General features: G+C 38.7%; 1 protein-coding gene across 1 annotated transcript in view; it reads right to left on the bottom strand.

Annotated features, from left to right (window-relative positions):
• Positions 1-27,167, bottom strand: part of TMEM57 (transmembrane protein 57) — a 68,765-nt gene that overhangs the window by 25,914 nt on the left and 15,684 nt on the right. Inside the window, exons 5-9 of the mRNA XM_010830247.1 lie at positions 25,486-25,627; positions 23,419-23,545; positions 19,611-19,734; positions 17,685-17,863; positions 15,971-16,472 (exon numbers count right to left, since the gene is read on the bottom strand). Of these exons, the coding sequence (XP_010828549.1) occupies positions 15,971-16,472; positions 17,685-17,863; positions 19,611-19,734; positions 23,419-23,545; positions 25,486-25,627 (1,074 nt within the window). The remainder of the gene's footprint in view (positions 1-15,970; positions 16,473-17,684; positions 17,864-19,610; positions 19,735-23,418; positions 23,546-25,485; positions 25,628-27,167) is intronic.

Here is a 27,167-nt window from a genome sequence, read left to right as displayed (position 1 = left end):
TCCATCCTAAAGGAGATCAGTCCTGGGTGTTCATTGGAAGGACTGATGCTGAAGCTGAAGCTCCAATACTTTGGCCACCTCATGCGAAGAGTTGACTCATTGGAAAAGACTCTGATACTGGGAGGGATTGGGGGCAGGAGGAGAAGGGGATGACAGAGGATGAGATGGCTGGATGGCATCACTGACTCGATGGACGTGAGTCTGAGTGAACTCCGGGAGTTGGTGATGGACAGGGAGGCCTGGAGTGCTTCAGTCCATGGGGTCACAAAGTCAGACATGACTGAGAAACTGAACTGAACTTAACTAAAGGAGACAAAAGAACTGTACACAGAAAATTATAAGACACTAATGAAAGAAATCAAAGACGACATAAACAGATGGAGAGAGATTCCATGTTCCTGAGTAGGAAGAATCAATATTGTGAAAATACAAAATGCAATCTATAGAGTCAATGTGATCCGTACAAAGTACCAATGGCATTTTTCACAGAACTAGAACAAAAAATTTCACAGTTCATGTGGAAACACAAAAGACCCCAAATAGCCAAAGCAGTCTTGAGAAAGAATGGAGCTGGAGGAATCAACCTTCCTGACTTCAGATTACACTACAAAGCTACAGTCATCAAGAGAGTATGGTACTGGCATGAAACAGAAACACAGATCAATGAACAAGATAGAAAGCCCAGAAAGAAACCCATGCACCTATGGGTACCTTATTTTTGACAAAGGAGGCAAGAATATACATACAATGGGGCAAAGACAGCCTCTTCAATAAATGGTGCTGGGAAAACTGGATAGCTACATGTAAAAGAATGAAATTAGAACACTTCCTAACACCACACACACAAAGATAAACTCAAAATGGATTAAGGACCTAAATATAAGACCATAAACTATAAAACCCTTAGAGGAAAACAGGCAGAACACTCAATGACATAAATCAAAACAAGATTCTCTATGACCCACCTCCAGGAGTAATGGAAATAAAAACAAAAGTAAGCAAGGTGAAAACACAGCCCTCAGAATGGGAGAAAATAATAGCAAATAAAACAACTGACAAAGGATTAATTTTCAAAATATACAAGCAGTTCATACAACTGAATACCAGAAAAACAAACACCCCAATCAAAAAGTAGGGAAAAGACCTAAACAGACATTTCTCCAAAGAAGACCTACAGATGGCTAACAAACACATGAAAAGATGCTCAATATTACTCATTATTAGAGAAATGCAAATCAAAACTATAATGAGATACCACCTCATGCTGGTCAGAATGGCCATCATCAAAAAGTCTACAAACAATAAATGCTAGAGAAGGGTGTGGAGAAAAGGGAACGCTTTTGCACTGTTTGTGGGAATGTAAATTGATACAGCCACTATGGAATACGGTATGGAGATTCCTTAAAAAACTAGGAGTAAAACCACCATATGGCCCAACAATCCCACTCCTAGGCATATACCCTGAGGAAACCAAAATTGAAAGAAACACATGTATTCCATTGTTCATTGCAGCACTATTTACAATAGCTAGAATGTGGAAGCAACTTAGATGTCCATTGATAGATGAATGGATAAAGAAGCTGTGGTACATATACACTATAGAATATTACTCAGCCATAAAAAGGAACACATTTGAGTCAGTTGTAATGAGGTGGATGAACTTAGAACCTATTATACAGAGTGAAGTAAGTCAGAAAGAGAAAGATAAATATCATATTCTAACACATATATATGGAATCTAGAAGAATGGTTCTGAAGAATTTATTTACAGGGCAGCAATGGAGTCTCAGTGAACTCCGGGAGTTGGTGATGGACAGGGAGGCCTGGCGTGCTGCGATTCATGGGGTTGCAAAGAGTCGGACACGACTGAGCAACTGATCTGATCTGATCTGATCTAATGGAGAAACAGAGAACAGACTTATGGACATGGGGAGAGGGGAAGTGAGGGTGAGATGCATGGAAAGAGTAACATGGAAACTTACACTACCATATGTAAAATAGACAGCCAAAGGGAATTTGCTGTATGGCTCAGGAAACTCAAACAGGGGCTCTGTATCAACCTACAGGGGTGGGATGGGGAGTGAGATGGGGGGCGGGGAGGTTAAAAGGGAGGGGATATATGTATACCTATGGCTGACTCATGCTGAGGTTTGACAGAAAACGACAAAACTCTAAAAAGCAGTTATCCTTCAATAAAAAATTAAATAAATTTTAATAAATTAAAAAAACCCCACAAAACTCTCCAGGATGAGGTGCTGACTTCTAAGGGCCCAATGTTCTCTATCCTTCGGAAATCTGAAAACTCTTACTGTTGCTGTCTCTCACTTGGCACTAAACCACTGCCCTGTGCTCTGTTTAAACTTGTTTGGGTTTTTAATCATTTCCTGTGCATGTTATCTTATTTCTAAAAAGCGTATGAATTCTCTGAAGCCAGGGACTGACAGCACTCTACAATTAGAAGCTGGAAGTGTGTTTCTAAAGTTTCTTTCAGTCTTTCCAAGACCACGCCTCTAACCCTCACTCTGTGTGCATCTCCTCAGTGCTTAGAACAGAACAGGGTCAGTGTCATGTTATAGAGGCTCTGGAAACAACCTATCTGGAGCAGGATGCCAGATTTTTAGTTTAAACAGTGGCTGATGAAGACAGGGGTAAAGGGGCATTTGCTTATCAGGAAGGCAGGTGCACATGAAAAGAACGAGTGAAGAGCAACTGGTTCATCTCGGGAAGTACCTAATTCCATTAGGAGATCCCCAGCATACATTCATCATACAAGACAAGACTTGTTTAGGGACCACACAGCTGTCTCTGCAGGAAACTGAGCTCATAAATCAAAGCTCTGTCCCCAGAAGAAATACTGTTTGCCCTCTCCACCAACTCCTTCCTTTCCCCCCTCTCCAGGTCATTCACCCTGATAGGATAGGCAGCATGGGTCATTCACATAAAGACACGAATGTCTCTCAACTTAAATGAGGCCTACACTGAACAAGTGAAGCTGTTTTAGTATATCCAATGAACCACAACTTTGGAAATAAGGAAATGAAGCTGCCTCAGGTTTCACTGTGATTACTACAATTGCTTACCAGGCACAAGTATCAAAAATAAGTAATAACCTGATGACCTGACTGCTAGGTGAACCCGTATTAGAATACCTTAGGTCTCTGCTCCCTAAGCTGTCCTTTTCATTAAAGAACAAAAAGAGACAGGAAAGGAAATCTAAAGGATTTCACTGGCCACTCAGGGAAATGGGAAAGTGAATTCTTGAAGCCCCTCAAGCATAAAACTAGGGGTGCCATGAACTAGTATTTTTAATGAGGTCCTTAAAGGATATGGTCAGATATGACAGTTTGTATCAAAAGTCTTCAAAATGTTCATTTCTGCTGATACAGCATCCCATTCCCAGGCTGGAGATACACACAAAGATTTGTGTAAGAGTGTGTTTGTTGCAATAGTATTTATACTAAGAAAAAAAATCAGTATTCAACAGAAAATGGACTAAATAAATTGGCTAAATAAATATTCAACAGAAAATTGGCTAAATAAATTGTACATTCATGTGTCTGACTGACACGCAACTATTAAAAAACCACTGAGGAAGAATATTCAATGACATGGGAGAATACTCATGACAGAATCAGTGGGAAAACATAATTATAAAACAGTATACATAGTATATGAGCTCCGTTTTGTGAAAAGAAGAAGTATGTATGCAAAAGAAAAAAGACTGAGAGAATGTGTATGTAAGACAGCGGCCATCTCTACTTTCAAAGTTGGAAGTAATCAACATTTGTAACTTATTTTTAATATTTTAATTATTATTTTCTGATTGGGAGAAAAGTTTTGGTTTTTTTTTTTTTTTTTTTTAAGAGGAGGCTGTTTATTTGCTCTGCATGGTTTTTCAACATTCACTGTTACTCTCAGATTTGCCCACATCACAGGCCAGTTTCAGAATAATGTGAAAGCCTTAGGAAAAACCCAACTGTTTTACTTCTTAAACTTTTTAGGTCACTCCAAAAAAGGGGAACTTAACTTTCTGAAGTAGAAAACGCCTCAGTTCCTAAATCTACATCAACTATTACTTCCCATCCATCAGTCCCTATCAAAGCAACAGTCTAAGTCGAGATTCAAATCCAGCTGGTCTGTGAAATCTGTGAATAACCAGTCTCATGTCCCCTGTTTTGGTGTCTGCTCCAAGAATATGGCAGAAAAACACCCTGATGTGGAAGAAGTCACCATCCTTAGGCATAGGAGGCCTCTATATTGTATCATTTGAGGAACACCTCTGATAGCTCAGTTGGTAAAGAATCTGTCTGCAATGCAAGAGACCCTGGTTTGATTCCTGGGTCAGGAAGATCCCCTGGAGAAGGGATAGGCTTCCCACTCCAGTATTTTTGGGCCTCCTTTATGGCTCAGCTGGTAAAGAATCCACCCGCAATGTGGGAGACCTGGGTTCAATCCCTGGGTTGGGAAGACCCCCTGGAGAGGGGCAAGGCTACCCATTCCAGTATTCTGGCCTAGAGAATTCCATAGACTGTATAGTCCATGGGGTCACAAAGAGTCAGATATGACTGAGCGACTTGCAGAGAGACTCAAACTACACTTCTTATCGCGAGATTGCTCCCTTTCCTGCTAAGTGGTTGGAAAGCCTCATGGTCAGGTGTTGAGGACTGCAACAAAAAAGGGAGCAGTCTTTTGACTCTGGAGGGGTGCTGTCAACAGGTGCATGTTTTCCAGGAGCACAAGGAACTCAAGGATAGGAGAAGGCAAAAAGCCCCATTAATACATGGCAGATCAGCTCATGGGATTGCCAGACAGTCCCTAATTAAAAGTCCTTTCTACAGAAGTCCAGTCTTGATTGATGCGGTCAGGAGGGGATGAACAAAATACAAGAATCACAGGAAGGGTCAGGTGCACAGGTTATAAACCGGTGAACCAATCTGGCCCATAAACATGTTTTGTTTGACCTTCTTCTACATGAAGTAAAAAAAATACTTAACTGTGACATTTCACATAAAGATATCTGTTTTTGGCATTTCTTCTAAATATCAGAAGATTTAGCAACATTGAGCCTACAATCCTGCAGAGCAACAACTGGCTGTCCTGTCTGGAAGGGCATGTGCTTTCAAACTCCCAGATGCCACGTATAGTACTGATTATGAATGATGCCAACCCTGGCCCCCAGCTCATGCCTATGCCCTGCCTCATTCCTATATGTGTCTGAGTCTGCTCTACCATCTCTAGAGTCAGGGGAGAGGAAGGACAAGGGCCCTTCTCAGTTTGCTGCACTGTATTTCTATTTCAAATCTGTTTCAACACTCTACCAAGAAAGGAGAAAGAGACCTGAGAGTAGGGAGCTGTCATTCTTCTCACAAAAAAGAAACTAAAACTTGTTTTAATTCTGAGAGGCCCAGCTAGCTAGCAAAAAGGTTTCAGAGATCCCCGAGAGATTTGCACAGACTGAAGTATACTCACACTGGCTGTCAAAGTATTCAAATAGCTAGTTTCTAAATGAGAACGTGAGTAACATTTAAAGACCACAGTTCCTTTTCGTTGGAGTTCCTCCCCTTCAGGGAATCCACCCCTAATCCTTAGCTGGTAATCTTAATTCATTATGTGCCGATGGAGCATACTGACTCAGAATTTAACACAAAATTTTATAGCAGTTCCTTCTGAATTCTAGGGAGCAAACTTTCTAATTGTCTAATCAGAAATTCCTATTGTTGGAATAAAATCTCAGTACTCAACATAGAAGTGTTTCTAATGTGGACTCACCCTATCAAATAATTTACATGTTATTTCATAATTTATCTATGCAACACAGATAATTATTTCCTTTGATCACCTGGATATGGAGACACTAAGTAAACCACTGGCTTAAATTCATTAATGCCTAGCTTCTAAAGTGGTGAGTGGTTTTCAAGCTATAAAATAGGCCTGCCTAAGTCTAAAATTATCATGCTTCTCTGACTACATTTATATCCCAGAATATTATAGTTTTAAATCACTGCAATGATTAAAACAAATTCAAACTATATTATGAATTAACATAATAAACAAAGCTAACCAAGTAAAACCCCTAGGTGCCTTAAATACTACGAGCAAGGCAGAAAATGAAAACAATCAGGTCTGACAACACGTTGGCTCAGAAACAATGCTAGACTAATATAAATCAGAAACGTGTTTCCACAGAGACACTAAACTTACTAAATATTAATAGAAATACACTCCATTACTTATTTTTTTCCACTTTATCATTTCCAAAGAATTTAGTAATAGCTACTAAATAGCTACATACAAGATATCTAATCTAATCTAACTAGAACCTCTAAGTGTCTAGATAAAATCTTCTTTCTGAAATGTCACTTATTTTACTAATTTTACCTCGAGGCTGGATATGATACTGCTACGAATAAATGATCAAATGCACCTGCAGAAATGGAAAGGCCTGCTTTGGCAGCCACCACTCACAGGGATAGTGTTAGGCACGTCACGTGCAGCACGGGTTGTCAGTGCAGGCGACAGGGGGCACACGGACGGCAAGTAGCCAGGGTGAAGTCCAAAGCCCCAATCACTGTCTCCCAAGATCAGATTTTCTTTCACAAACTATTCCTGACACAGAGCAAAATATATTCAAATGAAATGTATTCAGAAGAAAACAAGCCAATGTACCACTTTCTCTCTGGCACCTGAGATGATATACAGGGCAGTCAACACATTTTCTAACCAAGGGGATTTCCTTGGAGGGACGGTTCTGGAACTGAAACGTGGGATCTGAGTTCTCTCTCTCTAGCTACCACAAAGACAAAGAGAACGGCTAGGACTAAGCAGGAAGAGAGAAGGCAAGAGCCACCAGGAAAGAGGAATAAGGCAATGCAAACAGATTTTCTCTGCGTTCTTGGCTGACATGTGGTTTGTGCCTAGATTCCCTGGCCCTGCAGCATAACCATCCCACTGCCAGAAAAAATAGCTTTTTCAACAGCTGTCCCTTGGAGTTTTCTTCCCTTGCCCTTATAACTTCCAGAAATTCCTGAATCTCTTGCACAGCAAGGAAGGGGGCTTTAGAGTGGAAACTCTTTTTATTTTTTAGAAATAAAGTCAGTAACAACTTACTCAAGAACAACTAACAGTGTGATAGAAGGTCCTTGGCTTGGTCTAATGTAACACTGAGGTTTCCCAACTTCAAAAGCCTTTGAATTACACGGCAGCGGCACCGCACTGCAATTACTGAGGCCCGTCTTTCTTCTCTCGGCTGCCTACCTATTATTTTTCCTGGACAAAGGTAACATTTGTTCAGTAAGTATTTATTGAGCATCTACCATGTGCCCATCACCATATATTGTGGCAAAAGAAAAAAGGGGAAGACAAGAGCAAAGGTGGTCCCTGGCCTCATTGAGCTTCAGTTCAGTTCAGTTGCTCAGTCGTGTCCAACTCTTTGCGACTCCATGAACTGCAGGACACCAGGCCTCCCTGTCCATCACCAACTCCTGGAGTTCACCCAAATTCATGTCTGTTGAGTCAGTGATGCCATCCAACCATCTCATCCTCTGTCGTCCCCTTCTCCTCCTGCCCTCAATCTTTCCCAGCATCAGTGTCTTTGCAAATTAGTCAGCTCTTCGCATCAGGTGGCTAAAGTATTGGAGCTTCAGCTTCAACATCAGTCCTTCCAATGAACACCCAGGACTGATATCCTTTAGGATGGACTGGGTGGATCTCCCTGCAGTCCAAGGGACTCTCAAGAGTCTTCTCCAACACCATAGTTCAAAAGGATCAATTCTTCTGCGCTCAGCTTTCTTTATAGTCCAACTCTCACATCCATACATGACTACTGGAAAAACCACAGCCTTGACTAGACGGACCTTTGTTGACAAAGTAATATCTCTGCTTTTTAATATGCTGTCTGCTGCTGCTGCTAAATCACTTCAGTCGTGTCCGACTCTGTGCGACCCCATAGACGGCAGCCCACCAGGCTCCGCCGCCCCTGGGATTGTCCAGGCAAGAACACTGGAGTGGGTTGCCATTTCCTTCTCCAATGCACGAAGTGAAAAGTGAAGTCACTCCATCGTGTCTGACTCTTTGCGACCCCATGGACTGCAGCCTACCAAGCTCCTCCGTCCATGGGATTTTCCAGGCAAGAGTACTGGAGTGGGCTGCCATCGCCTTCTCCGAATATGCTGTCTAGGTTGGTCATAACTTTCCTTCCAAGGAGTAAGCATCTTTTAATCTCATTGAGCTTACATTCTATTATGTGCATAATAAGCCTGTGTAAAAATTCAAAGTATGTAGAAACAGACAATGTAGAAAGTAAACATCTACTGTACTCAACTATAATTGACCATTTGGTATAAACTATTTCAAATAATCTTCTGCGTATGAAAAGAATACTTACCCATATTTTGTAATGGGGTCATACTATCTGATCAGTTTTTCTACTTCCTCCCCTTTAACAATCCATCTTGAGGTCTTTCCATTACATTCTTTTTAAGATACGTTTCCACCTTTCAGGGCTTCCCTTGTGGCTCAGCTGGTAAAGAATCCGCCTGCAATGCAGGAGACCTGGTTCGATCCCTGGGTTGGGAAGATCCCCAGGAGAAGGGAAAGGCTACCCACTCCAGTATTCTGGGCCTGATGAATTCCATGGACTGTATAGTCCATGGGGTCGCAAAGAGTAGGACACAACTGAGTGACTTTCACTTTTCCACCTTTCAAGAGAATCCTCTGTAACATTCCCCACTTTAACTATTGTGATCCCCCACGTAGGACTCTTTAGGGACTTGAGATAAGGCTGGAAAAGTCCACATAAGGCCACCTTCCCCAGGTACTTACCCCAGTGAATGCACAAAGGCTCTACCTCTGGAACTGACTGCACTGTCTTGTTTCCTCCCCAGAGTTGGGTCTCAGCTTTGGATTCTATCCTCGCTTTGTGCCTACACTCTCTAAGATGACAGAACAGAGGCTTCTTGGATTCTCTCTTTATTATGCTCTTTCTTTACAGCTACTCACACCAAAATCATACTGAATCCGCTGATAATTAAAAATCAGTATCTAAAAATATGACCCTTTCCTTTCAGTGGATATCTAACTTTAAATTGTCTGTAGATGTCTTAAAATGGGGCTTCCCAGGTGGCCTAGTGGTAAAGAATCGCCTGCCGATGCAGGAGACTCAGGAGATATGGATTCCATCCCTGGGTCAGAAGATCCCCTGGAGAAGGAAATGGCAACCTGCTCCAGTATTCTTGCTTGGCAGGCTGCATTCCATGGACTTGCAAAGTTGGACACAACTGAGCGTGCACACGCACATCTTAAAATGTGGGGAAATGAAAAATTGGAAGTAGTGTAAATTGTCTGTTATTTGTCCCCAAACAGCAAAACCACACTAAGGAGTCTTCTATAAGGCAGAGTTTACACAACAATTTAAAACACTGGTATGTGGAGACAAGATTAAGTTCAGAAGTACAAAGACTGAGAACTGCTTAGTCAAACCACCTGGGCCATCTGTGCCACCAGCTAAGTCCCATCAAGGAAGAAAGTTGGCTGTTCTTAGCTTTTGCTATCTTTGTCCCTCATAAGAAAAACACAAAATCACAAAACATAAACATAAGATTTATAGTGGCTAGAAAGTGGAATGAAGGCCAGTGACATTCTGCTCACCCACCAGCTTAAATTAGAAAGAGATGAGTCACAAGCACTCATATCACAGCCTACTAAAACACAATACTAATCAATATATTCACTGATGGACCAGAACATTATAAAGCCTATTTACCAACTATGTTGTCATCAATCTATATGCTCCCAAAATATTTCCCTAAGACCCAGAAGTGGTAATATAAGTTAGTTCCTGGGTATGAATGTAAATTAAACACTCCCCTATGTCAGTGAATAGGTTAGAATTTCTTAGAGAGCTTCTCTACCCCTTCGAACCCCTACCCTCCCCCGCCCCTGCCAACCTTTGCTGAGGCAGGGCTACCATACTTGCTTAGTGATTACTGGAAAAGTCCTAATAAACGTTCTCTACCTTTCCCCCAAGGCTCTTAAGTCTCCAACTATGCAGAACTGTATGAACAAAGTAAGCTATAACATTTTGGTGTGCCTGAAACAGCCAAATGAATTTAGAGAAGAAAAAAAAAGAGTAACTATTCAATAAATTACAGCATTCCCCAGATTTCCATTTTCCCCTGAAGAAAAGCTACCCCCACCTCTGCCCTCAGAACTTACCACGATGGCCATGCCCATGCCTCAGACTTTTCAAGCAGTCACCAGTGGCCTTGCCCCAGGGTTGATGATTACATCCCCTATCTTAAGTTCTCCAATTTGAGGCTCTCGGGTCTGCTCTGTCAACGTAGGCCTATCCCAGGTTTATTCCTAAAGAGCAAATTCCCTGCTAGGGGGCTCTAGGGTGTCTGAACTAGACTAACTCCCATGGAGTCCTAATGAGAGCTGCATTCTTAGAGATCCTATAAATTTTCAGGGGTACCAATGGATGGCCACCTCCTGTTCAGAAATAAATACACCCCTGTGTCTTTGGCAAAAGCAAGAATTTTTAAAACTCTTAAAACAGCATCTCTCTAGAAGAAAGGAAAATTAAACAAATTCTAAAATTCTAAGCATTTCTTCTATAGATTTTAGCTAAAAGAGCACAAAATTTAGCCCCAGTGCCAATCCTTGTGCCAACTTTAGATGTATATATATTTGAAACAAACAAAAACACAAGAATTTGTAAAACAAAAACCAGAAAAACAAAAAAACAAAAAAAAACAGAACAATAAAGCAGGTTATTAACAGCAAAGGCAGAAGTCAAGAAACTTTGGTTCTGGTCCTTGTAACTGTCCCTCCAGCTGGTTACTAGGACTAGTCATTTAATCTTTCAGGGCTTGTTTACTTCCCTGATGAAATGACAGGGCTGGGGAGGCTGGTCTAAATATCTCTGCAACATTCTAAATTCTACTCAGTTTCATTAAATACATCTCTTCTAGGCAAAGTGTGGATATTTTTCCTTTATGACTCTTCACACTAAACATTATTCAACTACATTAAAGAGTTGATATCTTACTAAGGGTAAGCATGAGAAACAAGAAAGATTAATCTGTCTTGAACACAAAAACAAAGAAAGAAAAAGTGGGATGGAAATAAAACAAAGAAGAGACTTCTACTTCAACATTTCTACAGAATATGGATTACTTTACGTTTTGTACCCAGTTTTAAATTCTCTCCCTTAACTAAGAAACTGAAACAAGTAACAAATTCCAAACAAGAAACCCCACAGTCTTGGGCTGTGTTTGAGAGGAAGCACTGTGCCAAGTACAAACAGAAGTGCTGGCTCTTCTGCTTGCGGGCCCTGAAGCTATAGGAAAGCAGCTCAGGTGTTACACCCTGACCTACTAGACCTCAGACACATCACTGAATGATCACACAGAACTGCCACGGAATATGCCATATCAAGTGAAAACCAGGTGACGCTAAGTTGGGAAAATGATTTCAATATAATTTAGGTGAAAAATCAGGACAAAAAAAACTATACAAACGCTATGGCCACATCTATATAAATTCAGTTGATGAAAATACAAGAAAAATTTAAGTGATTTTGTCATATATCTCCTTTTTTCCACCTAAATTTTCTATAATTTTTTGCACACTTAAAATATTTAAAAACTGACCACTGGAGAAAAAACTGAGCAAACCTCAGTCTAATTTACATGATTCCTTTTAACCCAGTACTTAGTTAAAATAAGTGATCTTCCTCATTGCTTTTTTGTTTATATATAGAATTTTTTCCATGTCAAAATTAAAAATATTTTTGGCTACCAACATTATAAGTCTGTTTCTAAATAACTTGGGTAAAGAATTCAGAAATCAAGCTGGCAGAAACTGGGTCATTTTGTAAGATACTTATTTCTCAAACCAAAAGATGCTTTAGCAAGTTTCCAAACTTTTCCTGGAAAGTGGCCTACAAGCAACGCTTACTACCAAGTTCCTCACCTTCCCCAACCTTAGCAATCTACCAGCATCCTTTTTAGTTGCTGGCTAGGAAATCCCATGGACAGAGGAGCCTGGTGGGCTGCAGTCCATGGGGTTGCTAAGAGTCGGACACGACTGAGCGACTTCACTTTCATGCACTGGAGAAGGAAATGGCAACCCTCTCGTGTTCTTGCCTGGAAAATCCCAGGGACGGTGGAGCCTGGTGGGCTGCCGTCTATGGGGTCGCACAGAAGTCAGACATGACTAAAGCGACTTAGCAGCAGCAGCAGCAGGAACATCTTTGGTTTTGTAGGCAAAAGAGTTTCTGTCACAACTACTCAACTCTGCCACCATAAACCAGCCACAGACACTACATGAATGGATGAATGTGGCTACGTTTCAATAAAACTTACTTTACAAAAACAGGCAGTGGGCCACCTTTGGCCTGTGTGCAGTCATTTGTCAGTCTATGGTATACGCACACTAGAGGACATCCTTGGAGTTTGGAGAGACAACGAAAAGACCCGAAGGACTGCTTGCTCCTTCACAGGGAACGACCATCAGATCTTACTCTGACAGCCATACCAATCTTTAAGACTTCTCTTTCAAAGTGGTATATTAATGAATTCCCCCCTGCAAAGTCAATGAATTGGTTCCTCAAATATAGCAGTTTTCAACCATGATATTGAGACACACACAGCTATGTGGAATGTGTTGCATTTACTAATAATACAAGACTGGTTTTCAAGTGATTTTTTTTAAATTTATTAAAGGGACAATCAGTCTTATCCCTCTAGCCAGCCTGGACCTGTACACAGCCCTGGATGTACCTGCAAGAGCGAAGAACTCATGTACAAACTGTTGAAGAGACTTCAAGCCCAGCCTTTTCCATCTGAAGATAACAAATCCACTCTCTGGCTAACACCTCAAATACGTCAGGTTTGGATCTGTTAGAGTCTTAATATTCATCAAAACATATATGAAGTCAAGGAAGATATATTTTCCTTTCATAAACTTTCACTGTTATCACAGAAAAACTTGAAAATGCATGAAAGATGAAATAAAAACTAAAAGACCCAATACTATCAAGGAGAAATAACTACTATTATCGTTTTGGCTCCTTTCCCGTCAAATCCTTTCTCTGTGTAGATCAGAAAAACAAAATGCTTTCAGTAAGATTCCTCTCTACTTTCTTCATGAAATATTATATTATAAGCACTATCCTATATTATTAACTGTCTCAAAATATGATTTTTAATGTATTAAAAATCCATCAAATAGATGGACTATAAATATTTAAGTTTCTCCCCTACTGTTGGATATTTACATCATCTATTTTTTATACTATTACATGAAAAGTTGAAAATAATCCCATGGAAGCTTATGAAACTATTTAATATTTTACATTTATGTATTTGACAGCAGGTATGCTCGGAGGGATTGGGGGCAGGAGGAGAAGGGGACGACAGAGGAGAAGATGGCTGGAAGGCATCACCGACTTGATGAACATGAGTTTGAGTGAGCTCCGGGAGTTGGTGATGGACAGGGAGGCCTGGTGTGCTGTGATTCATGGGGTCGCAAAGAGTCGGACACAACTGAGCGACTGAACTGAACTGATTCCCTAAAACAAAGTTATACTCTGGAGCCCTTCAGATCAAGGCACATCAGAATACACATCAGTGACCACAGGGAGAGGTATATCCCCCAGGCGCGGGCTCAGGAGCACTGGACCCACGACTAGAAAACAGGCCATCTGAGTCCTTGAAATTCTTTATTAAAGGCAGATGGGGTAGTAGAGATAACCGACATGACAAGTGGGGCCCAAGTGAGATGGTATCACAGAACTGAGCCTTGATTGCTCTCTCTGTAACACCCAACAGAGGAAAATTGTTTTGACCTGACTGCTATTATTAAAATTGTGCAGGAGAGAGGATGTTAAAAAGCTGGTGGCAGATGTTTCATTTATAGCATATAATAAATTTGTGAGATATTCACTTTGATATAGAAGGTCAACTAATTGGTCTTTTTCCCCTGAGCAAATGAAAGACAGCTGTCTGCTGAGTGTTTTCTCCGCAGGGCACGATGGGGCAGAATGTCAAAAAAAACACATGTGAATGTCAGCCTGGTAACAGCAGCAGCATGGTATGTTTCCAATAGTGGCCAAGGGTTATGAAACCTCTAGAGCCTTAAGGAGTAGAATCCACCTGTACTTCCCTTTATCTAGCTGTCAATCAGAGAACTAAAACAAATTATTAATCTAATTCATATAATTTATAATACTAGAAACTTTCCCTCATAAGTTGTCTGCTCTGAAACAAGCCAAACAGGAACATGAGATAACTTAGTGGAGAGAGGGAGTCACAGCGGCCCTCTTGAGCTATGTATTTTTGAAAGGTCCATGAAATAATGCCATTTACAATAATATGGATGGATATAGAGATTATTATACTAAGTGAAGGAAGTCAGAGAAAGACAAATACCGTATGATTTCATTTATATGTGGAATCTAAAATATGGTAAAATGAATTTATTTGCAAAATAGAAAAAGACACATAGACACAGAAAACAAACTTACAGTAATCAAAGAGGAAAGGGGGTAAGGGGATAAATTAGGAGTTTGGGATTAGCAGACACCAACTACTACATATAAAATAGATAAACAACAAAGTTTTACTGTATAGCACAGAGGACTATATTCAATACCCTATAATAAACCATAATGGAAAAGAATATGAAAAAGAATGTAGAGATATATATATAACTAAATCACTTTGCTGTACACCAGAACCTAACACAACACTATAAATCAATTACACTCCAATTTTAAAAAATAATAAAGAGAGAAAAAAAAATAAAAAAGCTCCAGTTCAGATCTCAGTTTCCAAATTGAAAGATATGAAGTACAAGACTCTTGAGAGTCCCTTGGACTGCAAGGGGATCAAACCAGTCAATACTAAAGGAATCAGTCCTGAATATTCATTGGAAGGACTGATGCTGAAGCTTCAATACTCTGGCCACCTGATGCAAAAAAATGACTTATTAGAAAAGACCCTGATGCTGGGAAAGATTGAGGGCAGGAGGAGAAGGAGATGGCAGAGGATGAGGTGGTTGGATGGCATCACCGACTCGATGGACATGAGTTTGAGCAAGCTCCGGGAGTTGGTGATGGACAGGAAAGCCTGGCTTGCTGCAGTCCATGGGGTCGCAAAGAGTAGGACACAACTGAGCAACTGAACTGACTGACTGATGAAGTAAAAGGAATGTATATGTATTTTATAAAATATATAAAACACAGCAAAATTAAGTCTGAGCCAATCAAGGTAATACAACAATGTTCATCTTTAACTTAAACATGGGAAAAGGAACATTTCTAATTAAAATCTGAATCTAACACTGAACAGTTGACCCTTGAACAATATGCAGATTAAGCCCAGTGTAATTTATAGGTGGCCCTCCATATCCATGGTTCCTCCACGTCCACAAACTCAACCAACTAGGGGCTATGTAGTACTGCCGCATTTACTAATGAAAAACACGTATAAGTGGTCCCACACGCAGTTCAAACACGTGTTATTCAAGGATTAACTGCATTGACCTATGGAATTTTTAGAAAGAAGATTATTTTTTGTACCTGACAAAGATTTGCATGAACAGGCCACAAAATTCTTTTCGTGTCTATGCCACACGATCTTTGGATATGCAAATTGAAAAAAAGACTAAAGATACGCCTCTCGAAACCACGAGCAGAATCAAGTTATGTGTAAATTTGTCAAATATGGGAAGTAACCACTATCACCTCACACTGAGCACACTGGAAAGAGCTTTAGTCAGTGCTTCTGGATGGTGCGGGTGACCAACAGACCCGTGGGAAAGAAACACTAAATGTCCAACACCACAGAGTTAACTGTCACAGAATCTGATCACAAACAACGCCTACAGGCCTACTCAGAAATACGCTTCTCAAGACCCAAGTCAAGTTTGTGGGAAGTGTAGGCAAGGACACAGCACACACACTTACCTTACCAGTGCGTCTGGTTTGCTTAGCTGGTTATTAGGAATACAGTTTTCCATTAAGTCCTTGTGTGCACTTGGGCTCTTGCTAGTGCATTTCTGCTTCTTCTCGTTTTTACTAGATGAGGAAGGGATGCTCCCGTTTGTGGCGCTGTGACTTCGAGGTGAGGAGTTCACCACGCCACTGGCATTTTTGTAGTTTTTTGAGGAAGCAGTGCAGGAGTCCTCTTTCAAGAGATTTTCTGTACTTCCCACAAGATCATTATTTAATCTTTTACTGTTGATATGGTTTTCCATATACTCAATTTCTTGTATTTTAGAGTCTACAGGTTGTAGAATATTGTTGTTATTTATTCCAAGGTTGTGTTTTTTGGCATCTTTGTCTTTTTCTTTCCCTTTTTCTCGGTATTCTATCTCTGGCAAAGTTGTAGAGAGTTTTTTGTTGGCTGGGATACCTCCGTTGTGGTGTATGAGGATTGAGGAATCCATATCAGGTAATCCTTTGGCTGCTACAATACCAAAAACAAACCAACAAGCAAAAAAAAAACCCACACTGGAATATTTAGTTGTAAAAATCCAAAATGGATGGATTCAACAAACGGTGTCATCTACACTTAGAAGCGCACTGCATTGAGTTGCCAACCGATTCAGAAGCAAGAACCACACCACACTGTGCTAACTTCAAGAAGCAAAGCCAAATAAATTTGATAAGCTGCACATTTAGAAAATCATCATCATTTCAAAACACCACGTCATTAAAGTTCTGACCTTGAAAAGAATATGAGGATTTTACAACTAAGTCATACCTCATTTATCAGTCAAATCAAACTTGTCTATCACTGGGGTGACAGGACATAGGCAGATCATAATCTTAAAGGTCACATTTAAAAAATGCTTGGATTAAACAAAGTTAATAACTTTACTGAAAAGATAGATTAAATGAAACAAACAGGTGTGATGTTAGCATACAGGGCACCTATCCTTTGTCTTGCTTCTATCGTTAAAGTAATAAGAAGTCTGTTATCATTTACTAGGCCACTTTACAATGAATTTTCTGTATAGGTCTACATATTCAAACTCGACAAAGCGCACTTGAAGAGATAATTTTGCACCACACCAGAGAACAAGATTTTGTCATGTATCAACTAAAAACAAAAACCAAAGAAAACTGGTACTGCTGTCTGTTCACTTATTGAATTGGTTACATATTTATTAAAGAGGCTGTATTAGAAAAAGGTCATTCTAAGATCCATGTTGCATTATACAAACCATTTAAAATAAGACCTAGCCATGTTTGCTCTATTCAGAAGAATTCTGATTTGTAAAACAATTCTGTGTTTACATCTCTATCTGGCTTATACTTGGCTTGCTACAATTACAAATGCACATAGTTACATATACTATTGTCACTGAGAATAAATATTTTAAAATCTTCATAACAAATAAATATTAAAATAGAAAATAAACTGTAAAAGGAAATGAAATAAATTTTAAAAATAAACATATTTAAAAGCACATGGTCTTAAGACACTAGGCAGAAAACATCATACATATTCTATATTTCATGACGAAGTAAAGCAACAGTCCTAAAAAGGAACACCAGAAAACACTAAAAGCCATGGTAACTTCCCAAAGCCCTAGCAACTTTTCTGAAAAAATACTACTGACAAACAAACTAATAACTAACCTACTGAGCCAACAGCTTTAGAGTAAAGACCTACCTTCCTCGGCCTCTTTTTCTTGCTTCTGTAGCATCTGTTGCTCTGGAGGGAGGGCTTGTTGAAGAAGCTGCATGTAAAATTCGTTCTCTTTTTGCACTTCTTTTTGCTTCCTCAACCGCATTTTGTAGCTTACATAACTTTTGAAGCCAAAGCCCAAAGTCACCACAGGGTATCCAATACTAGAAAGAAGACAATTCTGCCAGTAAATGTAAGTTAAGAAAACAAGCAACACATGCATCCAGCACATAAGGACCCTATGACTGATTCATCATTATAGATAATGATAATAGCTGAGCATTCAGTAAACACATGTAAATATGTCTGTTGTGGAAATCAGGCAGCTAGCACGCAGAACAAACCCCTGTGGAACAGCAGGACCGTTGGACCATAAGAAGCTGCCCATTAGGCCCTGGCAATCTTCAAATACACTCAAGAAGTTACCACAGGGACAGCTGGATACAGTGGCTAAAGTCTTTGATTAACATGGAACCTGCCTCATGCATGGTTAGGACTTAGGGATCTGTATGTTTTTAAGAACTAAAAAGGTAGAGATTTTATGAGTGATCATAAGTAAACATTGCAAGCGTTAAACACATCATTTGGTTTTCAATACTAGAAGGCAGGGTCAAATTCAGGTGACTCATCTTCTTGCTGCCTGAGAAATGTCTGTCACTAGCTATTCCTGGAAAATTAGTTCATAAACACTCTATCAAACATAAATTAAGAATCGTTTAACCAAGTATCTGATATTTTCAGAGCCAACGTTTGGTTTGCACCAACAAATTAAACCAGCTGTACTTACAACTCTAATCTCTGGGACAAAAAGTTGAAATATTTTCATTCAAGCCATCAGTCTAATATTGTTTCAAAGCCTCTGAAAACATTGTCAAAACTTTTCTTAAGCTTCATTAATGCTGTTATTTAGTTGCTAAGTCATGTCTGACTCTCTTGAGACCCCACAGACTATGTAGCCTGCCAGGCTCCTCTGTCCATGGGATTTCCTAAGCAAGAATACTGGAGTGGGTTGTTATTTTCTTCTCCAGGGGCTTTTCCCAACCCAGGGATCGAACCAGGGATCGCACCTGCGTCTCCTGCATCTCCTGCATTGCAAGAGGATTCTTTACGGCCACCAGGGAAGTCTCATTAACATTAAAACATAATTTATCAATTATAATTAGTCTAAATGTGATCACACCACAAATTTATAGTGACAAGCGTATTGACCAAGTCTATTTAATTCACTTTTTTGTGAAGATTTTAAACATATTGGTAACTATTTTTTGGTTGTTGATTCCTATTTGTTTTGGTTTCTGCCATAAATATTAGCAAAAATTGGTATATTTAAAAGATACGTACATTAAGTGGTGATTTCTACAATAGATATAAACAAAAATCAAGATTATTTAAAAAAAATGTTTCATGGTTTAAGGTTAAAAATAATAGTCCTTAAAAATTATTAATAACATTAACTTGCTTTTGTAAACATGCAAAGGAAATTTTAAAATCATTTAAGCTCCATGAAATAGTCATATATTTCATCAAGGCTTTTTGGAATCATTATCTGATTACAATAAAAACAGATAACAAGTATCAGACACCTATGTACATGGACCTAATTAAACACTTCACATATATCACCTCATTTCATCTTTCCCATGACACCCCATGAGACAGCTTCCCAATACACAGGTAAGAGAACTAAGGCTGAGAGAGAGTGACAAGTCCAAAGCACAAAGCTGTTAGGGCCACAGCTGGGATTCAAACACTCATCTCCCTGCTTAGAGGGCTCATGTTCTTTACCACACCATGTTACGTTGTCTTCTGAATTCATATAGTATCTCTAAGAAAAAATTTACAATTAAATTTACCATTCTACATTGAAAACACTGAACTGGATTACAGATTAAGAATATACATAATACTCACCAGTGAGCAGCAAATGGGCGACAAAGGTCTACATGAAAATTTTTGAGATCTTTAAATCTAATTGCTGCTTCAATATAAACAAAGAGTATCCAGAGGGATACTGTGGGCAAACACACTCCCCTTTCTGTGGGAAAGCAGCAGAGAGACAAGCATCAATGAAACATTAACTAATATAACAGATGGGTTGTTTGGGAGACTGGTTCAACTACAGTAACTTTCATTTAAGACTTTGAAACTAATTAAAACGCAATTTGATCCAAATTGAAAGCTTTCATATGACAAAACATGCTATGGAATCATAGACAAAAATAAAAACTAGAATTCTGGCAGAAAATATTTACAACATATGTAAAACAAAGAAATCATAGCCCTAGCATACAAAGACCTCCTACAAATCAATAAAAAAGGCAACTGAAGAAAAAAAATTGGAAGTTATAAAAGAAAAAAAAGTGTGTGTGTGTGCACTCAGTAACTCAGTTACAGACAGTTAAAAAACATGTGAAAACATGTCAACTTCCTTACTGATTAGGGGGATAAAAATTTTTAAATAAGACTCGATTATTTTAACCTATCAGATAAAGCCAAAATTTTAAAGATGGGTAACAGTACAGGGAAGATGTGTGAACGGCTTCCCTCTCATTCTTAGCAAGAATATAAATTGGGGTAACTTTCTTATAAGCCAATTTGGCAGTATAATGAAAAATACTTATACCTTTGACCCAGAAATTCCAATTCCAGGAATCTACTCTATAGACATATAAAAGAGCCCTGGGATAAATGTATAAGAATGTTCAATGTATTATTTGCAATAGCAAAAACTAGAATTTAGAATTAACTTAAATGCCTATCAATAGGAACTGCTGAATTATAATAAATCTATATAATGAAATATGATGCAGCTTTTCAAAAGGATGAAGACCTGTATTACCACAGAATGAATTACAGCACTAAGAAATGTTTCTGACATTCAAGTATTATTCAAAAAAGCTTTTTTCTTAACTACAGGCTCATATTCCTTTTGTAATTAAAAACAATTTTCAACAGAGGAAAAAGCAATTTGCAATAGAATAAACAAGACTCAAATAATCAGATAATTCTCACTGGGTTTTAGAATCAAAGTCCATAGGCTGGGTCCACCTGTGTCAGGACACGACTAGTAGTGGGTATTTTATGAAGATGGAACAAAAGACATGAGATCTGTAACTCTGGAAAGATCCCCTTTGAAAGTGTATACAGCAAGCCAGTTACAGAAGAGACAAATGGAGGGAAAACTCAGTGACCTGAAGAACTAGATGGCTTTTTTCTAAGACTCTTTGCATTGGATGAAACAGAAGAAAAATTACAGAAAAATTAGTCCCAAAGATTAGTTCCACTTAGTCCAACTTCCTCATTTTATGGAAGAGTAAAGTGAGGCCCAGAGTTTATATAAACTGTGTCCAAATTCACAGACACAATACTGAATCTGCTTCTAAGGAGAATTCAAGTCCCCACAGACCTAGTCCATAAGATGAGAAGACAAGCAAAGTCCTGTGAAAACAGCTAACGGTTTCAACCATTCTTATAGATTTAATAAACCAAAAAAAGGGTATTTTTGCAAGGTAGGAAGACAAAAGTCAATCCTTAGAATTATCCATTTTCAAATTCAGTTCAAAATACATTTAAAAAAATTTACATTCTGTAAATATCTAATTTCTCTATTAATTTCTGAAGTTATCATAAACAAAATAAGCATATTACAGGAAAAATAGAAAAATTTGGACAAATTATTCATATTTCTACATCTAAATAAATAAAACCACACTGAAAATATTTCTGAACTAGTTTAATAGTTATGTTGTACATACAGTTTTACATCCTGTTTTCTCCCTCTTAACAACAAGGAAAAAATTAATGACGTAATATTTTCATGCTCTTGTGGCAATACATAGTTTCATCAACCATTCCTAACATTCTTTTTTAAAATGTTAAATTTTAACAACGAAAGAGAAATTAATCCCAACCTATAAAAACTGCACTCATATTTACTGGGCCTAATGAGAACACAGGGTTTGTTCTGTTTGCTTGCTAACCACTCCGAATTAAAATGAGCTTCATAACTTAGGTATTCCAACATGCATTTCTGAGCCTAGAGCTAAAGAGAGACCAATATCATTTATTATATTAGCTTCACTGCTGCCTTGTGGGCCACCCACTGAATTCCAATAGGTTCTAATAATAGTTACATGAGTAGCTTTTTCTCAACTAATAAGACACTATTAAAGCAACTTAGAAAATCATTATAGTTCATCAGAGTCACAGATTATTTGAGCTGGAAGGTTCCCTTAATTATTATCTAGATCACTCCACCCTCATATGACAGAAAAGAAGCTGAGACCTACAGAGAATAAGTGTAAATGGCAACTCACTCAAAACTGAGGCCCAGGACAAGAAAATACAAGTAAAACCCGGTATATAGAAAAATCACTTTAACTAGAGGAAAGCAGACTAGGAAGAAGCACGCTAGCTTATAAATTCAGTCAGATATGAGGGAGTGCTAAAGATGGAGAAAACCATGCTCACAGCAGATACTTTAAAAATACAGCTGAATCATGTTTCCTAACATGGGACAACATCATCCTTCTAGCATTTAGAGAAGAGGATGAATGCTGCTCCAGAGAGCTTTTACTAGTTGGTGCTCTTTCAGTGGTCAAAATGCTACAGGTTACAGCTGGGCCTAGGAATCAAGTTTCATGCAGCTTTTGCAGACAAGTGCAACATCCCCACATGTCTGTGAGCCAGTCCTCACATCCCCATGTGTCCTATGCACAGGCTTTGTAGTGGACTGGAGTTATTAAAACATTTCATCTCATCTTAGTTTGTAATAGCATAAGAATAGCTCTAAGAAGGGAGGTGACTATGTAGTTCCACTCAAGCCAGAACACACCTGAAATGTACATTGTGGTTTAGAGAGCCACTAAGAACTAGGGAGACCAAAATGGTGAAAGTGCTTAAAATAACATACAAGGAAAAGCTGATGGAATCAGAGACGCTTTGTCTACAGAAAAGAACACAAGAGGATATGACAGTGTGTTTTAGTCTAAAGAAATGTTAACATGGATGGAACAGGACACCTATTCAGTGTGGCTCTAACACAAGGGTCTAATGTTTGGATTAGAGGGATGGTCTGTAAGCCTGCTGAAACTGAAAAAAAAATGTATTCCCTATATTCCCATATATTTTTCTGGAGAAAGCACTTTACCAACTCGAAGTGATCAGTGCACCCCAAGACAGTCAAGATATCCTGGGTCAAAAGGGTAAGAAGGAAAATTCTGGCTCAGTACGAGAAAGAATTTTCTATTCCAATTGCCCCAAAACAACACTAGTAAGTTTCTTGTCACTGTAGATTTTCAATCAGAGATTAAAACACCATGTACCAGCAATGCTGTGGGGATTCTTATACTAAGTAAGGGTTCAACTAAATGACTTCTGACATTCCTTTCAATGCTGAAGCTGCAGGAACATTTTTCTTGTTTGGCACATGGCTGTCTTCAAGTCTACCTAAATAATAATTGCTTCAATTTTTAAAAAAATATGGATACTTCATAATGAGAGTTGGTAATTGAAATGCCTACAATCAAAATATCAAATCATTAAGGCTTAAACTTTTAATAAAAAAGAAATACACTTTAAAGGTATATTATAATCTATTATGAAAAGGGATCTTTAATGTCCACATTAAACTCAATTCTAAATAATTTATTCAAGGAAATCACATTTTAGAAGTTTGAATCTAAGATTTCGATCCATCTAAGAAACCATTAAGACTTACCTGTGTGCCATACGTATTGAACCCACACGTATGTACTAGCAGCAAAAAAAAGCCATTGAATGGGTATAAATAGCAGACATATTATATTTGACGTGAATGCTACACAAACAAAAAATACTGAGAAGGCCTAAAGGGAAAGACAAAATAAAAAGCACATATTAGAACTTGTTCATTTCAAACAGAGATTATTAAAACCACGTTGAACAAAATCTCTGAAGCTGCTATGCAATAACTACAGAGCAAGTTACAATAGAAAATTTTAAATATTTAAAACCACTCATATAAAAAGATGTGGTTAATTCAGCATTGAAGAATAATCCCATTTATGGCCTCAAATCATGAAGAATTGGACCAGAACAAATTGAGGTTGATTCACAATGAGTTTATTTAGACTCCACAGGTGGGTTACCTAAAAGAAACAGAATTTAACACAGAAAATTCTCCTCTTTCCTCACAAAACATTACTAAATAGCCTCATTCTTAAAGGACAGGCTGTTGGAGCACAGATGAAACACAACCGTGGTTAAGAAGAGCACGGATGTCCAACAGTGCAGCTTCCTCTGGATGCATCATTATCTACTGTTAACAGGACACAGCCCGAAACCATCTTTTCAAGGCATGGATCTCCTCTGACCAGAGTACCAGGCCTGGGTAGAAGAGTTACAGGTTTAAGATGTGACTCTGGAACACAACACAACTACAGGTCAATCAAGGGAGCAAGTCCAGGCCTGTGCCCTTGCTCTAATCCAGCAGTTCTCAAAACATGGTCTGGGGATCCCTGGGGATTTCTGAGATCCTTTCAGAAGTCTTCCAAGTAAAATAATTTCATAATAATACTAAGGCATTATCTCTTTAACACTCATTTACTCAGGAGTATGGTGGTATCTTCTAGAATACATGACATTGATATTCATTGACTAAAATCATTGATTACATGATACATGATATTGGTAATAACTGAGTTTAGAAGTGGATATGAAAATCAGCTGTCTTCTATTAAGCCAGACATTAGAGAGGTTTTCAAAAATGTAGTCAATCTTTTAATTTCTTTTTTGTTTTGGAAAATACAGTTCAGTTCAGTTCAGTTCAGTCGCTCAGTCGTGTCCGACTCTTTGTGACCCCATGAATTGAAGCATGCCAGGCCTCCCTGTCCATCACCAACTCCTGGAGTTTACTCAGACTCATGTTCATCGAGTCAGTGATGCCATCCAGCCATCTCATCCTCTGCCGTCCCCTTCTCCTCCTGGCCCCAATCCCTCGCAGCATCAGAGTCTTTTCCAATGAGTCAACTCTTCACATGAGGTGGCCAAAGTACTGGAGTTTCAGCTTTAGCATCATCCCCTCCAAAGAAATCCCAGGGCTGATCTCCTTCAGAATGGACTGGATGGATCTCCTTGCAGGTCAAGGGACTCTCAAGAGTCTTCTCCAACACCACAGTTAGGCTTTCATTTTAAGTTTTAATGTGTATTAACATGTAATGGGTTTATTACAGCTATTTTAAGTAATTTAAGTATTAAATTTTCATTTTAAATTTTATTTTAAATAAAATTTTAAATTTTTAAATTAAATAAGAATCAAAATTTTTCCTAGGCTTAATTTCTAATATAGTAAATATGGATAAATGTAACCCACACAAATAAAAGCCTTCTGGAGTCTTCAATAGCTGTTAAGAGTGTAAAGTGTCTTGAGCACAAAAAGTTTGAGAACCACTGTTCTAACTCTAACCCAATCCCTAAGCCAGAGGCTTCAGAGGTACTTCAGAGTAGAGCTGGGCAGGTGATTACTGCTTCCCCTGCTACTCTGCCTCTCCCTCCTGAAAGCCTCCCTCCCTCCCCTTCTTTTCACTGGAATGGACGAGGAGGAGGGAGTGTAATGATCTGATCAGTGGATTTAGACAAAGTGGCCTGAAAGGGCAGTTTCAGCCCACAGACCCTATTAGCTCAATACAGTCACCTAAGTGTTGCTCATAAAATCTACTTTAAACAGTTTCACTAGCAGTTATTGAAGACTTTCTTAGAAGGGTAATTAAATCCTTTATACTTGAAAAACATGTATTAATAAACATACCAGTCCCTGGTATCTGAAGGAATCATAAACGCTTCTGATGAAAAGCCAAAATGGCCATAGGTACTCAAATCTGAATTCCAGGACAAAATCTGCCAGGAGGACAAGTGCCCACACCACCAGGAACTTCAGGTATAAAAATGTACTGCAAAATATAAAAATAAAGAATTCAAGGTCATTGGTGAAGAACTAGAAAATGAAAATGCACTACTTTATTTAAAAGAGAAAAAATATCTTCCTATACTATGAAAACAATGGAGATAAAAGACAAAAAGAGATGCTGCCCTGGCCCATGTAAATTTTAAAAGCTCTGGTGTTCATTCTGAGACCCACAACTATCAAAATAAGATGATGACCCAAAATGCTTAATTCCATTTAAGATGGAAAAAGCCCATTTAAATTTCACAACTATTTTAAAATGTGCTAAGTGTCTGACTTCAAAATACTGCAACACTCTCAAAATTACAGCTTTCAAGCTGTTCGTCATTAGAAGAAATGTCATGGTTGAGCAGCTTCAAATTTGCTGTTTCCCCACCCCTCTGCATCTGTTTGAAGTCTTTGAAATTCTTGATGCGCATCCCTACACGCTTGAAGAATTCTGTATTTTCCCCCCTCTTTCTCCTCTTGCCTCTCTCTATCTGCATTAACCGAACAAAAACCAAATAACTTCCCCAAACAGACAGACATTAACTTAGGAAGCAGATGCCAATCACTTCTAAAGGCCATGAGGGTATCAAAATGTACACTAAAGGAAAAACCATGAAGGATCCCAGCACTGCCCTAGGTGAGATACTGATGTGTCCCACTTCCCTCTGGACTTTTGTGAAGTAGGAACACACTTTGATAAGCCAGTCAGAACACCTATCTAACCACTGTAGAATCGCAAAGCAAAGTAAGGGCCTGGATTAAAAAAAAAACACTTTTCATATAATCTAAAATCCCATTCTTCGAATTCATTAGTTGTATTAAAGATAATGAAGCTTTCAAACTATGCCTATTAATAAATCTCTAAGGTCTTTAAGTCTAAGGTCTTTAGTCTGGTCAGTTCTAGAGCAGGTTAAATATAGGTATTTAAAAAAAAGATTTTCCAAGATATTCAGGTCGGAAATGCCTAAATTCAGTTTGACTTGGGCTATAGCTTTGCATGGTGTTCTGCAACAGAAACATTTCAATACTGCTGTGATTAAATCAGCTGTTTGAATATACACCATGAACAATAAATCAAGACTTCTAATAAACAATTTTAAAATATATTAAAATAAGGTACAAAAAGACTTATATTCTTGGGGGTAAAATCAATAAAGCAGGATCCAGCATAGAGGATTCTTTCCATGCCCTGTAAAGCCACACAGGTAAAGAATGTCAGAAACAGACACAAATGACCCTTAATGTTATATAGTGGGGTTCCCTGGTGGCTAAGACAGGAAAGAGTCTGCCTGCAATCTGGGAGACGTGGGTTCGACCCCTGGGTTATAGTATCATGAGGATACATAATTTGCAACTAGAGTCAATTTCTAATACTGATTCTTGGTAGAACTTCTTTAGGCATGACAGTAAGTTCTGATGAAGAGGTTTGCTGTAGAATCAAGGAACCCAAGGCAAACTAGAACACAGGTTTGAATCTCAAGTCCAACTTTTACTTTCATTTCACTGGAGTTACGTTAGCCAGATGAGAACAGAGCTCT

Source organism: Bison bison, unplaced genomic scaffold (assembly GCF_000754665.1).
Source record: "Bison bison bison isolate TAMUID 2011002044 unplaced genomic scaffold, Bison_UMD1.0 scf7180017864516, whole genome shotgun sequence".
Lineage (NCBI taxonomy): Eukaryota > Metazoa > Chordata > Mammalia > Artiodactyla > Bovidae > Bison > Bison bison.
The sequence above is the reverse complement of the archived record's forward strand: the minus strand, read 5'-3'. Positions and strand labels throughout refer to the sequence as shown.